General features: G+C 43.9%; 2 protein-coding genes across 3 annotated transcripts; one reads left to right on the top strand and one right to left on the bottom strand.

The window, feature by feature from the left end:
- The first annotated feature begins 3,525 nt into the window (after positions 1-3,525).
- On the top strand, positions 3,526-11,844 carry LOC128971197 (transmembrane protein 126A-like). Of its 2 annotated transcripts, none has more exons than XM_054386671.1 (6): positions 3,526-3,584; positions 3,952-4,120; positions 7,004-7,128; positions 10,105-10,298; positions 10,838-10,952; positions 11,586-11,844. In XM_054386671.1, the coding sequence occupies exons 3-6, from the start codon at positions 7,013-7,015 to the stop codon at positions 11,791-11,793; spliced, it is 633 nt and encodes a 210-aa protein (XP_054242646.1). In that variant the 5' UTR covers positions 3,526-3,584; positions 3,952-4,120; positions 7,004-7,012; the 3' UTR covers positions 11,794-11,844. The 2 variants fall into 2 exon arrangements, with proteins under 2 accessions (XP_054242646.1, XP_054242655.1); XM_054386680.1 differs by lacking the exon at positions 3,526-3,584 and adding an exon at positions 3,657-3,685.
- Positions 11,845-15,586: 3,742 nt separating this feature from the next.
- CREBZF (CREB/ATF bZIP transcription factor) lies at positions 15,587-19,558 on the bottom strand. The gene is made up of 3 exons (XM_054386908.1): positions 18,633-19,558; positions 17,909-17,986; positions 15,587-16,571 (listed from the first exon to the last, which is right to left on the bottom strand). Exons 1-2 carry the CDS (start codon positions 19,556-19,558, stop codon positions 17,938-17,940), a joined length of 975 nt encoding a protein of 324 aa, XP_054242883.1. The 3' UTR covers positions 15,587-16,571; positions 17,909-17,937.
- Between the last annotated feature and the right edge of the window lie 407 nt (positions 19,559-19,965).

Genomic DNA, 19,965 nt, shown 5'->3' with positions numbered 1-19,965 from the left:
CACTTTTGAAAAAAACAGCAAATCCAGACATTTTTAAGGCCAGAAGGGACTGCTATGATTCTCAATCAAACATCCTGGATGAAGGAGCCCATAAGATTTCACCCCAAAAGAATTCTGACACTGAATTACAGCTAACAGTCCAGCACTGAAGCATTCTGAGTGTAAATCACCTAACTGAGGATAAAAACCTTAAATTATGAAAAGACAGTCAATTTTCCTTCTGGAAACAGGCAGAGCACGCAAGCCTCACCAGTGCATCAGGGTGACACGTTGCCAGCACAGCCGGATAAATTATTATGGGACAAAACTCCTCCATACACATTCCCATCTTTACTACACATAATTGTAATTACAATAATGACAGTATGATTCATTAAAATATTTTAGTCTTGAAAATTAATTTCTACGCTGTCATCTGTTAAAATACAATCACAAAATTCCATTTATTGGGGTTTTGTACGAAAATAATTCTAGTAGTCTGCATGCTTTTATCATTATTTACACAGTAAATGTTAACTCACAACTAATACCAAAGGGCTGTTCCTACAAGGAATAGAATTCATAGCCACATCAACTATATTCCCATTTCTGTTGTGTAACATTAACTTTTTGCTCCTTCCTCCATGCTTTGGTATCATCAGATCCAGGGACATCTAGATAGATGAGCCAAATAGAAAAGGTTCACATGACACTTATTCTATCAGCATATTCTGAAATTTTTAATTGGTGCTACATTTGTGTGGAACCAAAAATAACCTGGGGTCTGCAAGTGTCCCTTCAGAATAAGAAGTTGTCCTCGTACATTCCCCAATCCTTGTTTGAACCCTTGTGGAAACCACAACTTCCAAAGCTGCTTCTATACCTGGTATAATCACAAACTTCAGGAGAGAAGGGGCAAATTGTAAGGCTGGTCATCTTTTTGTAAATGCTGCCATACTACAGTCATAAAGATTGTACTTTTATGGTGCATTAAAGCATGGAAATCAAATTCAGTTAAAATCACATTAAAAAAAACTTGTTCAAATCACTTTTAAAACACAACTCTCACAACTCTTATTTTATATTAGCCTTGAAACTTTGTTATTTATTTATGCTGCTACTGATGGCTGACGTTTCTCCAGCAAACATGTAAAGAATAGATAATAACCCAAACCTATGATTTTAAAATTCATTAGCGCATCTGAGAGAGGCTTCTCACAAAATTAAATGCCAAGCCTTTTTCTTGGTGTCTGTTCAAGATCTCTGATGACTGATCTTTACAGATCAGTCTGTTTGTCTGAGGCCAAATTTGACGTGACAAGCCTTAAAACACGGCATAAAAACATTTTAAAAATGATTATTCTAACTGCATAGACTTCTCATCCACCTTCAGCACAGAAGAAAAACTATTTCAATCCCCCATTAAAACACTTTTACTTTGAAATTGAAAGCACTAGAAATCAACAATCTAACAAAATGAAGATGCAACATGAGACATGAAGCTTCATAGCCCACCTTTCTTCTTGACTGGCATTCTTCTTCCTACTTCTGAATCTGGTTGCAAGCACTTATTTACAGGTATTAACGATGTACTACTGGAACACTTTGCGAGGTCAGGAACTATCTATTGCAAAACACTTTTACAGTTCAGTTAGGAAATGCAGCTTCAATCTTCATTCCTATCAATACTTGCTGTTTCCTTGTATTGGACTTCCGATGCTTCACACAAATAAGAAGATTTTTAAAAAAGGAACAAAAAAAAAAGAAGCTTTTTGATTTTTTTTAAGAGATCTCTTCAATTTCTTTAAAATATATTTGAATCTATAAAAATACAAGAGAAAATGTCTCTCGGCAATATAAAACCTTAATATACCTCCTCTTCTGGCAGCAAAGTTTGAAAATTAAAAGATTTTATGCAATACAATTAAGGCACAGTCCATCTCTAGGCAGCTGTCTTAATACTCCACCTGTACATGCTCAAAAAACAGGACAAAAACACCCAAACAATCCAAATAAGGAGGAAGACAAAAACAATCCAAAATGACTCTTTAACTTCTTTCACTTCTTGAATGAATTTTGCTAGCTATTCATTAGGTGACTACACAGCAGACTGAAAAAATCCCGTTTTCCTCACCAGACAACAGCTTTCCCCTCTTACCCAACAGAAGTCACTGGCCAGTCACTTCCATTTTTATTTATCTGTGAGCCACCCAGCCTTATGGTCTTTACTGTCCCTCTGATCCTCCCATGTATTAAAAGAGAGGATTGAAAACGAGGAAAGCAATCCCTTGACCTGGAATTATTAAAGTGACAGTGCTGCTCACTGGGCACTTTGGCAGATTGCTTTATGCTGGAGTTCATTTAATTCATGCCATTTCTTCCCTTGTACAGCAGCCACCTCGTGAAAGAGGAATAAGAAGAGTTAGGAGAAGAGCTTCACAAAAGGTTCATTTTCAGAGATAATGAAGTATTAATGAAATAAAAAGCGAGCCATGAAATCAGTCCAGAGTTTCCCCACTCAGAAGCGCAGCTGGTTGGCTTCAGTGTGAGTCTCTCTCTCTCTCCCCTTTTCTGGAAAAACAAAAAGAGAGAAACAGAAACGGGATAGATTTTCCTCATCTAGCTAAAGTACGAAAAAGGTAGACTGCCCTTCACGGCATGAGGAGCTGTGATGCACATGACAGAGCTTTGCATTGCATCTTCTTCAGGAGATAGAAACTGTATTTGTGAACCGGGCGGCTCTGTTTTGCTCTTTAATGTTCACAATCGGGATCTTTCTGTCCCTGCTTCCCTCCAAAGAGGGACCTCGCCTCCCCCCTCGCTTCTCCTGGTCCAAAAGGGACCCTCTGTTGCTTTCTGAAGCGGGACATGGCAGAAAAGGGTAATTTGATTGGTGGAGGACTGAGATGGGGTGCAGGTGAACTGGAGGAGTCAGGCTAGGTTTAAGGAAGAGGGCGATTTCCCCCGGGTTGCTGAGGGATTGGAAAGAGGCAGGAGCTGCGGTGATGAGGGAGGGGATGGAGGTGGGGTGAAGCGAGACGCAACCGGGGCGAAGGGGGCTAGGTGGAGGCAGGACAGAGAACAAAAAGGAGCTGGTGGAGAGGGAAGAGACGGCAAGCAGGAGAGGGGCGGAAGATGCAAGGGCTGAGGCAGGGCAAGAGGGAAAGGAGCGCAGAGCTGAGGGGAGGGGGCCGCGGCCAGCGCCCGGAGTGGGGTGCTAAGGCCTGGGTGAAGGGAGGGGGTCAGCGGGTTACCCCGAGGACTGGGCCTCCCCCCATCGAAGGCTCCTTGCTCCGCTAGGGGGAGTCCCCGCGTCCCGGCCGCCGGCTGCAGGATCCCCGCTCAGCCCCGTCGCCATGGAGGAGCCGCCGCCACCGCCGCCATCCGCCGCCCCTAGCAACGAGCACCGGGCCGGGCACTGACCCCCGCCCGCCGGCTTGGATCCAATCGGAAGCCGCCATGCTGGACTGGTGGAGAATGCCCAATCAAAAGTGTCTTCTGAAGCTCTTGGGTCATGTGAGTGGGTAAGATGGCGGTGCCCAACAGAGGGCCATGAGATAGGAGGAGCCATGTTGTAGGTGGCGGGGCCTTCTCGGCGGGACCAGGTCGGTAAGGGCGGGAGCGGGGGGTGGTGTCAGTCGGGGACAGCTGAAGGTCGTGCAGGTCGGAGTCGGGCCCTGGCAGGAAGGCAGTGAGAGTGAACGTGGTGCGGAGATGGCTCCGGGGCGGGGGGGAGGGGGCGGTTAACGGCGGTCGGTGACAGCTGCTAACGGTTCTTGGCGGGGTCTAACACCCGGTATAAGGGGAGTCGCAGGCTCCCAGCGTGAGGCCATATGCCCCGAAACGCGCCCCGGGAAGTATGGGAACATGTAAGACAACTGAAGTGGCACGCAAGGGGACAGGGAGGGCGGTGTATACGTCATGGTGCATAGTGCTCCGTGACAAAATGACTGTGGTTTACCCAAATAACAGGTTTGGACACCCTCGCAAGAAGCCTCAAGGCAGACACCGACCCTGCTGATTTTAGCTGAGGTCCTGCCTGCTTTTCCCTGCTTCCTCTCATCCTACATCCTGCAAAGCCCAAATCAAAGCACAGTCCTGAAGATAGGCCTCCGTCTTTTAGTTATAAAAGAAACTTAAGGTAAGTGTAAGTAATAATGTGAGTCTGGGAAATCTTCCTCTAGGAAAAAGCATCTAGAAAAATCATTGGAATCTCTAAATACTAGGTTGAATCTCTAAATACTAGGTTGAATTAAGGCTTTTGATACTGTCTCCCATAATATCCTCATAGAAAAGCTCCAGAAATGTGGCATACATGGTTGTTCTGTGAGGTGGATTGAAAACTGGCTCGACAACAGAGTTCAGAGGGTTGTCATCAGTGGCACAGAGTCAACTTGGAGGCCTGTGGCCAGTGGTGTTCCCCAGGGATCAGTACTGGGTCCAGTTTCATTCAATATCAACAACCTGGATGAGGGCATTGAGAGTACCCTCAGCAAGTTCATTGATGATACAAAACTGGGGGGGGGCGTTGGCTGACACCTGTCAGGCTGTGCAGCCATCTGATGAGATCTGAACAGGCTGGAGAGCTGGGTGCAGGCAAACAACGTGAAGTTCAATGAGGACAAGTGCAGGGTCCTACATCTGGGGAGGAGTAACAGCAGGCACCAGTACAGGTTAGGGGCTGCCCTGCTGGAAATTAGCTCCACAGAGAAAGACCTTGGAGTGCTGGTGGACAGCAGGTTCTCCATGGAACAACAATGTGCTCTTGTGGCCAAGAGAGCAAATGGTATATTGGGGTGCATGAAGAAAAGTGTGTCCAGCAGGTCTAGGGAGGTTCTTCTTCCCGTCTGCTCTGCCCTGGTGAGACCACACCTGGAATACTGCATCCCGTTTTGGGCTCCCCAGTTCAAGAGACAGGGACATGCTAGAGAGAGTCCAGTGGAGAGCCAGGAGGATGATTAGGGGACTTGAGCACTTCCCCTGTGAAGAGAGATTGAGATCCCTGGGGCTGTTTAGTCTTGAAAAGACTGAGAGAGCATCTCATCAATGTCTATAAATATCTGAGGGGTGGATGTCAAGTGGAGGGGGCCAGGCTCTTTTCAGTGGTGTACAATAAGACAAGAAACAACAGGTTCAAGCCTGTACATAGAAGATTTCACCTCAGCATGAGGAGAAGCCTCTTTACAGTGAGGATGATGGAGCATGGGAACAGGCTGCTCAGAAAGGTTGTAGAGTCTCCTTCTCTAGACTCATTCAAAACTCACCTGGATACATTCCTGTGTGATCCTGCTTAGGCAGGGGGGTTGGACTTGATGACTTCTGGAGCTCCCTTCCAACCTCTAATGTACTGTGATACTGAATCAAAAACTGTTGTGGTGGGTTGACCTCATCTGGCTTCCAGATACCCACCAAGACACTCCTCTTATCACATACCCTCCATCAGCAGGTCAGGTGGAGAAGATATGATTAAAAGCTCCTGGGTCAAGATAAGGACAGGGAGATCATTCAACAGTTATTATTACTGACAAAACAGGTTAGACTTTGGGGAAATTCATTTATTGCCAGTTAAAATCATATTACAGTAATGAGAAATAAACTTGAATATTAAAACACCTTCCCCCCTCCCCAGTTCTTCTCAGGCTCAGTTTCATTCCCCATTTTCTCTACCCCCTCTTCTTGAACAGCACAGGGGAGGGGGAATGGGGGTAATGGTCAGTTCATCACGTTTTCTGTGGTGCTCCTGCACTCTTCCCTTGCTCCAGCATGGAGTCGCTTCTATGGGATACAGTTCTCCATGAACTTCTTCAACATGAGTTCTTCCCATGGGGTATAGTCATTCAGAAGCATACTGCCCCAGTCTGGATCTCCTCTAGGGTCTCAAATCCTGCCAGCAAACCTGCTCCAGTGTGGAATCCTCACTCCATGGGTTCACAGGTCCTGCCATGAGCCTGCTCCAGTGTGCACTTTCCATGGGGTTGCAGCCTCCTTTGAGTGCATCCACCTGCTCCAGCATGGGGTCCTCCACAGCTGCAGGTGGATATCTGCTCTAACATTAACCTCCATGGGCAACAGAGAAATCTCTACTCCAGCACCTCAAACACCTCCTCCCCCTCCTCCACTGCTCTTGGTGTCTGCAGAGTTATTTCACATGTTCTCTCTCCTTTCCTCCTGCTGTTGCACAGCAGTTTTTACTCTTTCTTAAATACCTTATCCAAGAGGCACAACCATTGTTGCTTATCCTTGACCAGTGGTGGGACAATCTTGGAGCCTGCTGGCATTGGCTCTATCAGACATGGGGGAAGCTTCTGGCAGCTTCTTGTAGAAGTCAGCCCTGTAGCCCTCCTGCTACCAAAACCTTGCCATGTAAGTGCAATACAGCTGTATGCATTCTGACAATATACATTTCTGGCTAAGAGTACCATTAAAAAAAATCTTATTTATGGAATATAAAAGCAGAGTAGATATTTTCATAATTCCTTTAAATCTTTACAAAGCATAGATTAATTTGTGGGACCTTTTTTACAGTTCTATTTGACAGTTAAATCAAATTGAAATAGGGAGTATTGCCAAAAGTCATTTCCCAGTTAGTGTCCTCCCTTGTGCTGCAGGGATTAGGAATCATCGTGTTAGAAGGTGATCCAGCTGGTAAAAAACAACTACACTGTCCATTTTTCTTCTGAGCAGTTTTCATCTGAGAGTTTCATAATCCAAGCTGCTGCATATCCCCAGGGCTGGAGGTGCTCAGGCAGGAGCGTCTGGAGAGACTGTCCGTTTTTGTCACAGCAAGTACTTAAGCTGTCTGAGAAGACTTGTCAAACCACAGCTGCAACATCACTAAAGAAAGCAGTCTGGAAGGGTTTGTGTAGTCCTAAATATCATAGACTTCTGTAGCTGGATTGTGCCCACGAAAAACAGGAAGTGGATTCATGATTACATAGTGCCAAAAGAGTCTGAATGTTTCTTTGATACATTCTGGGGCTGTGTAACTTTGATTACATTTGTTTGTTTGTTCCTTATGATCCAGAACTTCAAGATGGCAGGAAGAGAGTTTCTTGAAGTAGATTCTCCACAGCAAAGGCTATTTTTGGAAAGATTTAAGTACATGGAAATCATGCAGAAGATGCTCAGTGAGCTTCCTAAAGCAGATCAGTAAGTGCTGATAAAGTAAATGAAGATAAATTCATCAAACATTTCAAGTGTTTTGGAAGCTTTTCTTTTCCCTTACTTTTGTATTGCAAATCTTTCTTACAGTTAGAAAAATATGTAATTGTGAAGATACTGCTTATGGTCCAGAACAGAAAACTTGGTTTGTGTTTTTTAAACATGGTTAGTTCACTGGTACCTGTGGTCCTGCTCAGCTGTTTCTGGCACATGCTCCCCTATCTAAGGCTCTGGGACGACTGATCAGGCCTGACTGGCTCCGAGCACTCACTACTGTCCTGTGCTACAGCTAATGCATTTTCTAGGAAACTCAAATGTTGGAGAGCATAAGGCAGATACTCTTGTGATTCTGCAGGATCATCTTGTGGGCCACGGGGCTGGCCTGGGGCCATAACTGAGTAAGCATCAACCTGCATTTCATTCTGCACTGCTCCCTGTTTCAGGAAGGTGAGACTGAAGTATCCAGGTGGTGGTGGACAGCTCAGCAAGAGATGTGCAGGCTCACCAGCAGGGTTCTGTGCAGCACAAAAGCTGCAGGGCCTGAGAAACAACCTTTTTGTGTTTTTGTGAGAATTGCTTTTCACTGCAAAACCTTACTGGACATGACCTGGTTCTGTAAAGAGCCATTTGCATGCATATATCATCTTGGATATGTTTTGTATAAATAAGAATAATGGGAAGATCCTTCTTTCTTTTTTTTTTTGGCCTTTCAGTAGAACTAAATTGCTGGCTAAACAAAGTGTCAGTAGTAACACAGGGCCTCCACAAAGGTGAGAACAAGCAATGCTCACATTATAGTTTGTAGTGGAGCTTTTTGTAGGATCTGCACTCACACTCAACTTACAACACTTCCCCAAAACTGCTGTAGAGCTAAGGGGATGAGGCAGGTACTTCCGTGGTGGTGTGGTAGCATCTTAATGTAAGCTGTGGGTAGCAAGGGACTGCTGGGCCCTGGAAACAGTGAGCTGCTGGGGTGTGTGTCTTTATTTGAAACTGCCCTGGCAGGACTTAAAAGTTTGCATGTCCAGAGGGGTGGTCAGTAAAATGGCCAAACCCAAACCCCTGCTTCCAAAACCAAAAAATCCCTCTAAACAAACAAAAACCCCAAACCTGCCCCTGTTCTTCACCCCCATCCTCGCCCCTGTCCTTCCCTGCAATGTAGCAGTTCCGTACATCAGTAAGCCTGAGAAGATTCTGCTGGTCCTGAGTACTTGAATGTCTGTTTTGGATTCTCAATTATGCTGCTAAATTTTGATCTCAGCACTCTAGACACGTGTATATGCATGCATGGATTTTGTTGCCTGTGATTTTTAAGCATACCAATAGAATGAAATGTCTGGTTTGCAGAATCTGTTCTCTGGGGACACGGTGAATGACATCCAGTGTCAATGGAGTAATGGTAATTTGAAAACTAAATAGACCCCTTTCCTTTCAAAACCCATATATGGGTTGCTCCTAAATAAGGGCAAGACAGATCTGACCAATTTTTTTGCTGTATAGCATCAGAACTGAATTGTTAATAGCATATTTTCATGGTTTAAAATCTAGTATGTACCAAGAATGAAAATATTTTTCCTATTTAAAATGAGAGACAGTTGGTGTCATTGATATGAGATGTTTTGAATCTAGGTTTTACAGAATTAGCACCTACATCTCTGAAGCCTTTTTTGATATGGTTTCATCAGTGCTTAATGTTACCCTAAGCATTAAAATGTAGAAGAGTTTTCAGTAGGTGGATTTTTTTAAAAGCATGCATTTTAGTTGCTAAATGGTTAAGAGATTGTCACATTTGATTATTTTGCAAATAAATATGACATTTGGCCCAGCATAAATTTTGTGACTAGTTAAGCATTTTGTATTCTTTAGGGCTTTAGTGGTAACTCCAATTTATGACAAGTTTTCAGAATATACTTTAAACATAGTAATATTGACACAGCCTCAGAATCAAAGTGCCTTCCAGTGAATTGCTTTGCCTAGCAATGGTTCTTATTTCAGGAAGCTTAGATTTGCAGAAAACAAAAGCAGAGAGCTGTTTCCACTAATAACTCTCTGCGCCAGGTGTAATGCTAAAGATAAAGCACAGCTTCCTTCTGTGAGTCAAATGAAATAAATCACCACCTACTCCTCAGACTTGTAAAACTAGCAGGCTTTCCCATTCCCTCTCCTGTGTTACCTGCTGTGATGGAATGTACTCAAATAGGAACTATTTGTCAAGATATTAAATGCTGACTATCTCTGACCAGACTTTTTTCTGTTCTGCCTTCACCATATTACAGATTGCAATAGAAGCAGCTGTTCTAAACCATATGTTAAAACCATGGTTGATGTCAGAATCCAGTTCTTCTCTTACAAGGGAAAAACATAATCTCCAGTGCAGTAAACCAGTATGTAACCTTTAACTAGCATCACCTCCCAGAGAGGTAGGACCTTCAAATTGTGAGTTCCATGTACACAAGAAAGGCTCACAGCTCTTCAGCCTACAGCATGGCTACAAATGACCTGCCAGCAGCTGCTGAGATCATTATTGCAAGACTGTTGATCTGTTCTGTAAGCTCTCAGGTTGAAACTAAATCCATACTTCAGGGTAAGCAGGCTAAAAAAAGGCTGGTTACAGGAAGTGGCTGTGATTACATATTTTTTAATTTCTTTTGAGAAAACATTTTCCTTAGAAATATGCCAATTAGGAGAGGAAGTTTCATTAAGTTTCCATTAGCCATAATAAATAAAATTGTAGAAAAGGCTTTTCAGCCTTTTTGTCACCTCATTCTTAAGGTATCTGTAAACTCAGGCGTATAGCAAAGGATGCTCTACTTGTTGCTTTTGAAAGTAGTTTGCATTTTACACCAGTGAGAGATTTACATCTCTTACCTTACTGGAGGATATCCAGAAGTGAATTGCAGCACTGAATAAACCAAACTATTTTTGCAGTTCTCAATACATGAAGCAACTTCTCTTCTTTCACAGGAACCTGTGTAACCATGGATCATACTTCCTTGCAGCAAATTCAAGCCTATGTGGCTTAGCAGCAAATAACTTCTTCAGGAACATCCTACACGTCCGCAGGGCTTCCATAGCATCTGCTTTGCCAATGGCTGTTATTCCATTCATTTCAACAGCAGCAGTTTATGAAGTTTTTTTGCGTCAGCCTTTATTTTCAGGTAAAAACCTCATTATTCCTTGTTTTGGAAAGGGTTTTGCTTTCTGTACACAGTACAATGCTAGAGATTTTCTTCCCTGCAGAACAGTGGTCTTGAACTGTTGCGGTTTGAAAAAACCTGAGCAGGGTTTGAAAAAGAAAATATCTAAAATGCACTGGGCAACAGTGTGCTCCTAAAGTTGAGTGGGAAAGGAAGTACTAAGCTGTATTCATACGTTTATAAAAAATTTTGTTATGCATCACTGGTTTTTTTTCCTGCCTTTTTTTTTTTTCACCCAACTGCATATCGTGGCTGCAACAAAGCCATCTAGTTTTCCTCATCTGTATGATTTCATTTGAAGGTCAGCTTTAGAGTGGTAAGTTCTTCATGGGCTGGACTGAGAGCAATTTTTTTTCTTTTCCCCCGAAAGGAAGAATCCTTTCAAAATTTCTTGCCCAGCTTGATCAAGCATGTATTTCTATGTTGCTGCATGCAGCTTGTAAATTGATGTGTTGGAGCTATGTGGATATTGATAGGGAAACATTTTGTTTGTTGTGCAGGTGAGATTAACTGTGAGGTCTGTGCTGTGGTCAGAGGAGGATTAATAGGGGCTGTTGTGGGTGGTTTCTATCCTGTTCTCATGGCTCTCCCCGTGAATGCAAGCCTTGCAGCCAGGTATGTCTTACAAACCTCCAATGAGTGAGATGTTTTTGTTGGTCAAATCTTCAGTTTTTGATTTAGATTCTGTGGATTTTTGGTCTATATGCATAGCTGTCTTTTTGTAGGCATTTAGGATGTGAAAGGACTTGCAGTAAGGTCACCTAATTACAAGGCGAAGTTAGTAAAAGCCATGCCAGGTGCTGAAGGTGAAACACAGTCTGTAAATTGATAGACTGTAAGGCACTTGTGTTCAGCTGGAACCTGACAAGCTACCCATGATGTGGCTGGGCTGTGAAATTGTGGTTGCTGCCCTGCCAACCTGTGAGGGTTGCTACTTAGTGCTGCTTGGCTGGACTAAGGGCAAAGGACCTTACCATAGGCAGTCAAACTCCCTGGCAGGTGTCACTTTGTGGATGGGGTCAGGACACAGCAAGGGGACACTGAGAGTTGGTGAGACATCAGGATGCGGTCAGGATCATTTATAGCATTAATCCACAGAGCTCAGCACCACCAGGTGAATTTAACTGAGAGGAAGGTGAGAGTGATTATCTATCTAAATATTTTTAATGACTTCCAAGTGTTGAATGTTGACGCTTCAATTGGATGGAAATAAAAAGTAAATTGCTACCACTGTTTATGTTGTTTTAGGTATTCTTCATCTCCCTTGCCAGGGAAAGAAAATCTACTACGCTTCTGGCTCACAGTTTCTCAGCCTATCTTTAGAAAGATGAGTTTGGGTGTAGTGATACAGGCTCTAACTGGATTATATCTTGCCACTAAACATCACGGAATATATGTCAAAATACTGGAACGGATGAGCACTGCTGGCAGGGATCCTGAAGAGCTACAAGCATGAAGATAAGCAGTTTAGCATTTGCCTTGAACAACAACCTTAATAAACAAAAAGTTCTTGCTTGCTGAGTTTTTTTAATAGTAAAATAAATTCCTCTCAATTCTGAGAACGTGAAAGGCTAAGGGACTTGGGGCTTTTTAGCTTAGAGAAGACTGAAGGAGGATCTTATGAATGCTTATCAAGGGTGGGTGTTAGGAGGCTGGGGCCAATGTTTTCACTGGTGCCCAGTGACATGACGAGGTAACAGACACAAACTTAGGAAGCGTCATCTACATATGAGGAGGATGTTCTCTGAGGGTCATAGAGCACTGGATCAGGCTGCCCAGAGAGGTGATAGCATCTCCATCTGTGGAGTCATTCAAAACCCACCTGGATGCGATCCTGTGCTTAGCTGCTCTGGAAGGGGAGTTGGACTGGATGATTGCCAGAGGTCCCTTCCAACCCCTATCATTCTGTGAATGCTGATTAGGTTTTGCACTATGTCCAACTTCCTGCATGTACTTCCACAACAGCTTTATCAAGGAAAAGGATTCTTTGGAAAAGGGGAAAAAAAACCCCAAACATTTATATTGTCTGTTTAGTGTTTGGCTCTGGAGTGATGCTCCGTCTTTTAGAAGCTGTATAAATTGGTAGTAGTGGAAAAAGTAGGGGTTTTTTTTCTTCATTAAGCCACAGTGATTTTTAATATTTTAATTTTTTTTAAGGGGGGAAGGTGTCAGGGCAAGGTTTTTTCAGATTACTCATAATCTGGGTGTTTTTCTCCTTGAACTTTTCTCCATTCTGCTAGCACAGTGTTTCCCTCACAGAATTACCTACTTTGGGCTGTTACAAGGGTAGACTTACACAGATCAATCAAGAGCAATGTGTATCTAGTGACTGAAAAAAAAAAGCCTAGTCAGAACAAACTTTGTCCTTGCAACCAGTTTGCCATGAAATTAGTCTCTTCCTGAAGCAGGGGACTGTGTGGAGAGATCTTGAATGGCTGAGTTTGTATAGCTACTTTTTCCTAAAATACTTTGTTCATGACTCTGTAACCATGAGTAGCAACCTGTACAAGGAAGCAGCAAAGACAGACTACCTCTGCAATGGTATCAATGCCAAGTTAGTCTCATTTTTCTTAATTCAAAATGCTGCTGTATCCTGTGGCCTTTCAGTTCTGCTCTGCAGACATCTTCCCTTCATCACCCTTGCTTTAGAGATTCTCCTGGAGCGAGGATTTTACAACACAGAGAATTGTGGTATCTCCAGAAGTCACCAGACTTTAACTGACAGAACCACTTAACTGTAACAATAAAAAAAAAATAAAGATAGTATTTGCAATAGTATCTTTAAGAGTAAAAACGAGCAGCTCGTTGATCAGTGTGAGCATTTAACAAGGTAAGAGTGAAGATACCGTAAGCAGATCTTTCTGCTTTTTAAAGTGTGAAGTCAAAACTATCTTCCAGTTCATGTCTTGTTTTCATTTTGGTATCAATTCATGTGGTAATTATCTCAAAGTAATTAAAATGCACGCTCTGGTATTTAATGATCTGACTTGGACAAGTGCCATTTTGTTAGATATTCATTTCTTAGGGTGAAAGGTGAAGATCATATGTAACAAGAAAAAAAAGTCGCATTCCTTAATGTTTTTTAGTAAGGTGCAAAGACCAATACTTGTTTCGAGCCTAACAGATGAACACTCAAATTGTGAGTATGTATTTTAAGTGTTCAGGGTGGGTCATGTCAGAGGTCAGCTATGCACATCTTGGGTCAGAAAGGTGATGTGCTTATAAAAAAGTAAGCTTGACAGTTGTATACTACATACTTCTCCTTAAACTGCAGGGAAAAAAATAGAAAAAAAGAGTTCTCAAAAGTAAGTTAAGGACTGAAACTGCTTCAAAATTCAGCAGGATACCAAGCTGCTGACAGTAAGTTCCACTAAGCACACCCATGGCGTCCTCACAGAAATCTGGAAATGCTCTTTCCATTCCTCATTTCTAATGGGGGCACAACATACCTCACACAACTCTCAAAGCAGTCAAACGACAAGCTTTTACCAGTTCTTGGCCTCCTACCAATGGTAACAAGCTCCTTGCAAATGCTGCCTCCCGATTGAAGATCTAAGTGTTGGTTGTATCCTTTCTTCTTTTGTTTTAACAGAAACAGGCCAGTTTCAGACTGTGTATCACACAGCAAGAACTTCTATTGCAGTCACAGAAGTATGAATGAGGGATGGAGTTTTGATTGCTCTAAGTCTGCCTAACGGATGCTGAAAGATTTGCTATAATCAACAGAAACACTAAAAACCCACTAGCTTTATCTTCTCTATGTACCATTTCTGATGCTGTATCTCAGCATTACAATCTATTCCACAATTCCCTGCAAATGATACCTTCATCTCCACCACACCCATCCTAGTCCAGCTCCTGCATCCTCCTGCTAATGAGCAAAGTCAGAATTACTTCTCCAAATCTCCATATTCCACTTAAACCGGGCAAAAAACTTTACAGTCAGCTACTGTAAATGTGTGATTTTAGACACACGTTCTTTAAACACACAGAGCCTATTTGCACAACTATCACACCTAATACATCCTTCAGACGTATATAGACTAGTAGGAAAATAGAACCCTAAAACCATAGTATTGTTGGTTCTAGCAGAAAACCTCTTTAACTACAAGCTCTAGAGAACTTAAGTTTTTAAATATCAGTAAATTTACAAAAGGCCTTTGTATTTGGCAAAAGATGTGTGTTTCACAGGGGAAAAACTGACTAAAGTTTTGACAAGTGGCATGAGAAATCTGATCATCTGGAAGCACCAAGAGATGCCACACGTTGGGAGTATGGTTCCCTAAATTTACTTTGAACCCATCTCTCCAGGCAGCTAGACTACATACAGTTTGCTTATTCATCCCAGATATTAGTAACCTCTACAGAGGAAAGAGTGAGAGGAGTTAATTTAACAGCTGCACAGTTTGACACAGATGGCACTTGGTTCTGTGCTATGCCCAGTTTAACAAATTTCAGTGCTAGACAGGGTGTGTTCTACAACTGAGGGACAAAAAGGCAGAGCCCACCAGCATGCTTTAAAATTCTTTAAGCGTCAGGTTTTGTGAAATGCTCTTTTTTATCAAGCTGCAGACTACTTTCACTAGAATGCCTGGATGCTAGAAAGCCAGCTCCATACAAATAATACATTTAAGATTAACAGAAATCAAGGAGTATCAAGGATCACGGATCACTCTGGAGCTTTAAACATGTTCTGTCCTTTTATTACACTCACTCCAATGTTTAGCCTGGAAAATAACAATTCCGTATTTAACAGCTTACTACTAACCAGTCACCAAATTTCAGACTCGCAAAAATGGGACAGAAAGGAGGAAGATGCAAACAGACCATGGAAGCATTCATGTAAGTATTCTACTCCTCCATGGTTCACTGATCAAACATACCTACATCAATAAAATATTAAGAAAAACAACTGCAAAATACAAGGAGAGGTAATTCTCAGAATAACTCTATCTCTGGTTCCCGAAGTAACACCTTCCTTTTGTCCTCACCACAAAATTAACTTGACAGAGAAATGAGACCACTTCTCCTGCATCCTGACCTTCAATCCTACATTACCCTGATCCACTTGTTTTCCAACTGATGACCCACATGGATAGCAGAAGCAGCATTCTCCTCTGTTTCCTCAGTTTGTGTAATGAACCAATTAAATCAAGGCATTAATGAGAAAATGGAAAAAAAAAAACAAACAAAAAACCCCAAACCAAACCAAAACATTTGACCCCATAAATTGAAAGAACAAGTCTGACTTTATTATGATATTGTATTCTCATCTGGATGGCACGTAATTACAAAGAAACATTTACAATATATTTTCAAGTATTAAGTTATATCATTTCAAGGCTTCCACTTCAAAAAGCTACATTAATAATACACCATACAGATAGTACAGTCGCTTAGAGTTTCAAATAATTTCCTCCCCTCTATTTGGTTTAAGTATGATTCAGTAGGCACTAGAAATGCCTGCAGCCACCTACTTCCTCAGGCCATGACCTTTTTCTTGTACCGGTACACATCACTTTGCATGTCAGAAAATCAGCTACTCTCAGACACAGCTCACAGGTAGTTTCATTAGAGTAATGTGCAGGTTCACAACAGAGACCAGAACTACATTCCTGACCTCTACTGTTTAGCAGTGATGCAAAAGAAAGAATGCATATTTAACTTAACTCAAAAACCACTTCTACACCAAAGTAATGGTAAAAAATGTCATTGTAACATCCCATACTTGCTATATTCGTGCATCTCATCAAATATGTTTGACTTCAAAACGAAGCCTATTCAACAAGTATGAGCTTGGCAGATTGAGCCTAGGCCTAGCCTAATGTTGCGTATCAGTCAGTACAGGTCTGATTCCTGCGGCACTGGTGTTACCCATCACCTACAGCAGGGTTACACAGTTTAAGATAGAACCTTTGAACAGTCCTGTTGATGCCACCATGGAGGTGTAAAGGCAACACACATCTTACTAAGTCTCTTCTGTACTGCCAGTATACCCTGAACAGATGGAATTCTGCATACAGTGGAATAAAACCTGTTTGAAAGGATAGTCTTCTAAAAACCATCTTGGATAACAATAAATGATCCCAGCATTCAACTTTTTTGTTTTATACCGAAGACAGCAAAAGCCCTGTTACCTCTTTATTCACATTTCTCATACTACCTTTTAAAATAAAGCAGGAAATGTGGTCAGCAGCTGGTCCCGTCTCTTCTGCCCCAACACAGCTGAATCCACTTTAGCATAAAGAAAAACAAGGATGCTAAATACACATATACTTCATCACACAGTGATGTTTCACAAAGAAAAATCAAACTCCTTTTGTACTGATGAATACTTGATGGGGTCTAGCACTAATACAGCAAATGACTGGCAGAAAATATGTTTATCAACTTAGCCTTAAACACAAAATTTAAGGCTTTAAGAAACAAGACTTCAGGAACACTGAATTTTTTTTAAAAAAATTAATCAATGAAACTGTTTTAGAAAAGTCTATTCTTTGTGAAACCTCACTTTACATATTATCATTTTCACAATCCTTCTTCCCCCAACTGACATACATATAAACATTATAATACAACTGAAAAAACAGCCCACTCATCTTCTGTGATGGGGAAAAACACTAACTAGTACAACAAAGCACTCTATTGTTTGTGAAACTATTTTTTCTCCTAGTTCACTTAATTATGGAGCATTTTTCAAATCAGTAGCCTCAAGATGCATATTTTTTAATCTCCAAACTGTGCTTAATTATGTGAAGTTATAGCTTTCTGGATATTGTAAGAGGCTAAATTATGAACTCTACAGTAAAATTAAGCACATGCATATACATGCAATATCTTTAAAATTTAATGCTGCTTTGAAGTAACAGAGGAATTTCAGTGTGCATGGGCACAGAGATTAACGTGTGGGAAGCTAATGTCAAGTTACTTGGATGCACTGCATTCTTCAAACCCCAATTCTCATAGGAGGTCCATGCAAAAAAAGTGACTCCTCTACATCAGGATTCCACTGTACAGACAGAACCAGTGTTCAGGTTCTGTTTCAACAGGCAAAACTCCACATTGTGAGTTAGAGCAAGCTAGAGAAAGACTTTTTAAAGGTACCCTGCAACTCTAACACTAGACAGTATTTTAGACCAAGTCACAGATTCTTTTTTTTTTTTTTGTCATTTAAAAGCAATCTACTTGCACTTTTGGGACAGTCTGCTATGATAAAAGGCTGTAAATGTCACATATCTCTTATTAGCATATTTCCCCTTTTCCACTCATACTTAGTTTAATAGAAAACTAGTATTTCAAGTGGCATAAGCATTTCTTTTTTTTAATTCCAGACATAACTTATGTATCGACTACTACATGCACATTCATTTAAAAAAGGAAAAGAGGAAAAGAGCTAAATAGGATGACATGACTGCCATTTTCTCTCCCAAGATATCATTCAGAGCTACAAACGTTTTGGCAGAGTAGGCCAAGGACCAGAGAAATCATTTTCTGAACCAGTCATTACAAGAGACTGGCATAAGCAAAGCAAGCTGTCTGATACCGCATTATGGGAATATATTGATCCTTACCAGGTTGCGAGGTGGGAAACGACTGTTCTTTAACCCCTACACAACGGAGCCTGGCAGGGCAAGCACCTAAAAGAGAAACTGTCAGAGAGGTTTTAATAGTAATGTATAACTGAGATGCAGTACAATTTTATATGCATGCTTTCTTTTGCCGATCATTACTAGTTTCTTAAGTCTGTCCAGTGACGATGTCTTAATGAAGTTTTTGGTTTGGTTTTTTAAGCAAGTATTTTCGGCTCCTCAGGACAAGCAGGCTAGACATTATCTGACTCAAGACCAGGTAGTCAGCGTTATCTTTACTGGCAACTGCGAAGCAGAACCGAGCACACCTTCATGTGTCAGGTCGGCATGATCTTTTCACCCAAGTGCTGCAAACGGGCTCTGGCGGCACCTCTGCGTGTGTCAGTTTGCACAACTATCGCGCTGCTGTACGCAGCTTTGCAAGACTCTTACGCCAAACAAGCTCACACCACTACGTCCACACGCCAGATTTACATGACCTGTAACCAAGGCCACCATCTGGCTCCCAATATGCCGTTCAAGACTTTTCTTTGTTACCCTGGCCACTTAAGTGCCAGGTTCCCCTCCTCTGCATATCCCCCAATACCACCCCTTCACCACTGTATTTATTCTTTTCCTCCGCACCATCGCCTGCTTCCTCCGCCACGACGGGAGGCCCCTAGGGACGACAACCCCACGAGTACTTGCAGCAGGTACTTGACCCTACATTTTGAAGGAGGCCGCTGCCCGCCGAGCACAGATGGAGCAAAACTCCACCGACACCTGATCCCGGTCCACGTGGAGGCAGATCCCGCCGGGGGCCGCCCACTCCTCCTCCGTCTCTGTCACCACAGCCGTGTCCTCCAGGCTGGGAGGCCGGGAGCTGGGCAGGGCGTAGTCGTGGTCGCTGCTCTCTCCGGCGGGCTGGAGGTGGTGGTGATGGCGGCCGGGGCTGCCCGTGTCCCTGAAGAGGCTGGTGTTGAGCTGCAGCCCGCCGGCGCGGATCCCGGCTAAGCGGCTCAGGAGCTGCCCCAGGGCGCTCTGGTTAGCCAGCACGGCCCGCAGGTAGCTGCTTTCCCGCTCCAGCTCTCGCAGGCGGCGACTTAGGCCGCGGTTGCGGTCCCGCAGCTGCCGGTTCTCGGCAGCCAGGCCCTGGAGGCGACTTTCCAGACCCAGAACGTACTGCTTCTTCTTCAGCCGGTTCAGCCGCGCCGCGGCCGCCGCTTTTAGCCGGCTCCCAGTCCCGCTGTTCCTCCGCCCGGGCGCCGCCGGCTTCTGGCCCTGGCCCGGCGAGGGCAACTGCTCCGGTTCCTCACAGAAGCAGCCGCTCAGCTCCGCGTCCAGGTCCCAGTCTGGCCGGGCCGCCTCTAGTAGGTCTCCCAGCTCCAGCCCCGGGAACCAGTCCTCTTGCTCCCACACCTCCAGCGGACCACCGGGCGCCTCCGGTTCCTTTTCTTGCCGCCGCGGCTCCAAGGCGCCCGCTTCCCGCCGCGGCGGCTGTTGTTGTTTGGGCCGCGCGGGGCCCGGATCCCCTTCCCCGCCGCCATCCCGCCCTCTCGGGGCCTGCCCCGCGCCGGTTAGCGGCCATACGGCGCCCGAGGGGCTCGTTCCGCCGGAGGAGGCCGCCAGCAGCTGGGTGAGGCTGTGGCGCATGGCGGGCAGGTGAGGGGCCCGGCGGGATGGGACGGACCCTACGGGCAGCGGCGCGCGACGGCGACCCGGCGCTGGCGCCGCGGTGCCTGTCGGGAAGCGGCAGCCTGCGCGGGGGCACGCGACTGCGCCCGCGCGCGGGAAAGCGGCCGCTGTGAGGGGAGAGGTGGAGGGGGAGTGGTGGGGGGACGTGTGAGGGGAGATGGGGAGCCAGGTGAGAGGAAGTGTGTGGGGATGTGAGGGGACATGGGGGACAAGGGGAGGGAAGGGATGTGGGGATGTGGTGGTGGAGAGATGGAAGGGGGAGTGATGTGGGGGAGCAGCGTGATGTAGGAATGCCGGGAGGAGAGATGTGCGGATGGGGATGTGAGGAGGGAGATCCCCACAGGAAGATGTGGGGATATTGGGGA

This window comes from Indicator indicator, chromosome 1 (genome assembly GCF_027791375.1).
Source record: "Indicator indicator isolate 239-I01 chromosome 1, UM_Iind_1.1, whole genome shotgun sequence".
In the NCBI taxonomy this organism is placed as follows: domain Eukaryota; kingdom Metazoa; phylum Chordata; class Aves; order Piciformes; family Indicatoridae; genus Indicator; species Indicator indicator.
This window is presented reverse-complemented; position numbering and strand designations above follow the sequence as displayed.

Excerpts from the sequence above, each read along its gene's own strand:
- CREBZF (XM_054386908.1), bottom strand. The coding sequence starts at position 19,558 with ATGCGCCACAGCCTCACCCAGCTGCTGGCGGCCTCCTCCGGCGGAACG. Across the intron at positions 17,987-18,632 it reads GCAGCGGCCTCCTTCAAAAT|TTTCTCTTTTAGGTGCTTGC; the intron begins GTAGGGTCAAGT and ends CCTCTCTGACAG.
- LOC128971197 (XM_054386671.1), top strand. The coding sequence starts at position 7,013 with ATGGCAGGAAGAGAGTTTCTTGAAGTAGATTCTCCACAGCAAAGGCTA. Across the intron at positions 7,129-10,104 it reads GAGCTTCCTAAAGCAGATCA|GAACCTGTGTAACCATGGAT; the intron begins GTAAGTGCTGAT and ends CTTCTTTCACAG. Across the intron at positions 10,953-11,585 it reads AATGCAAGCCTTGCAGCCAG|GTATTCTTCATCTCCCTTGC; the intron begins GTATGTCTTACA and ends ATGTTGTTTTAG.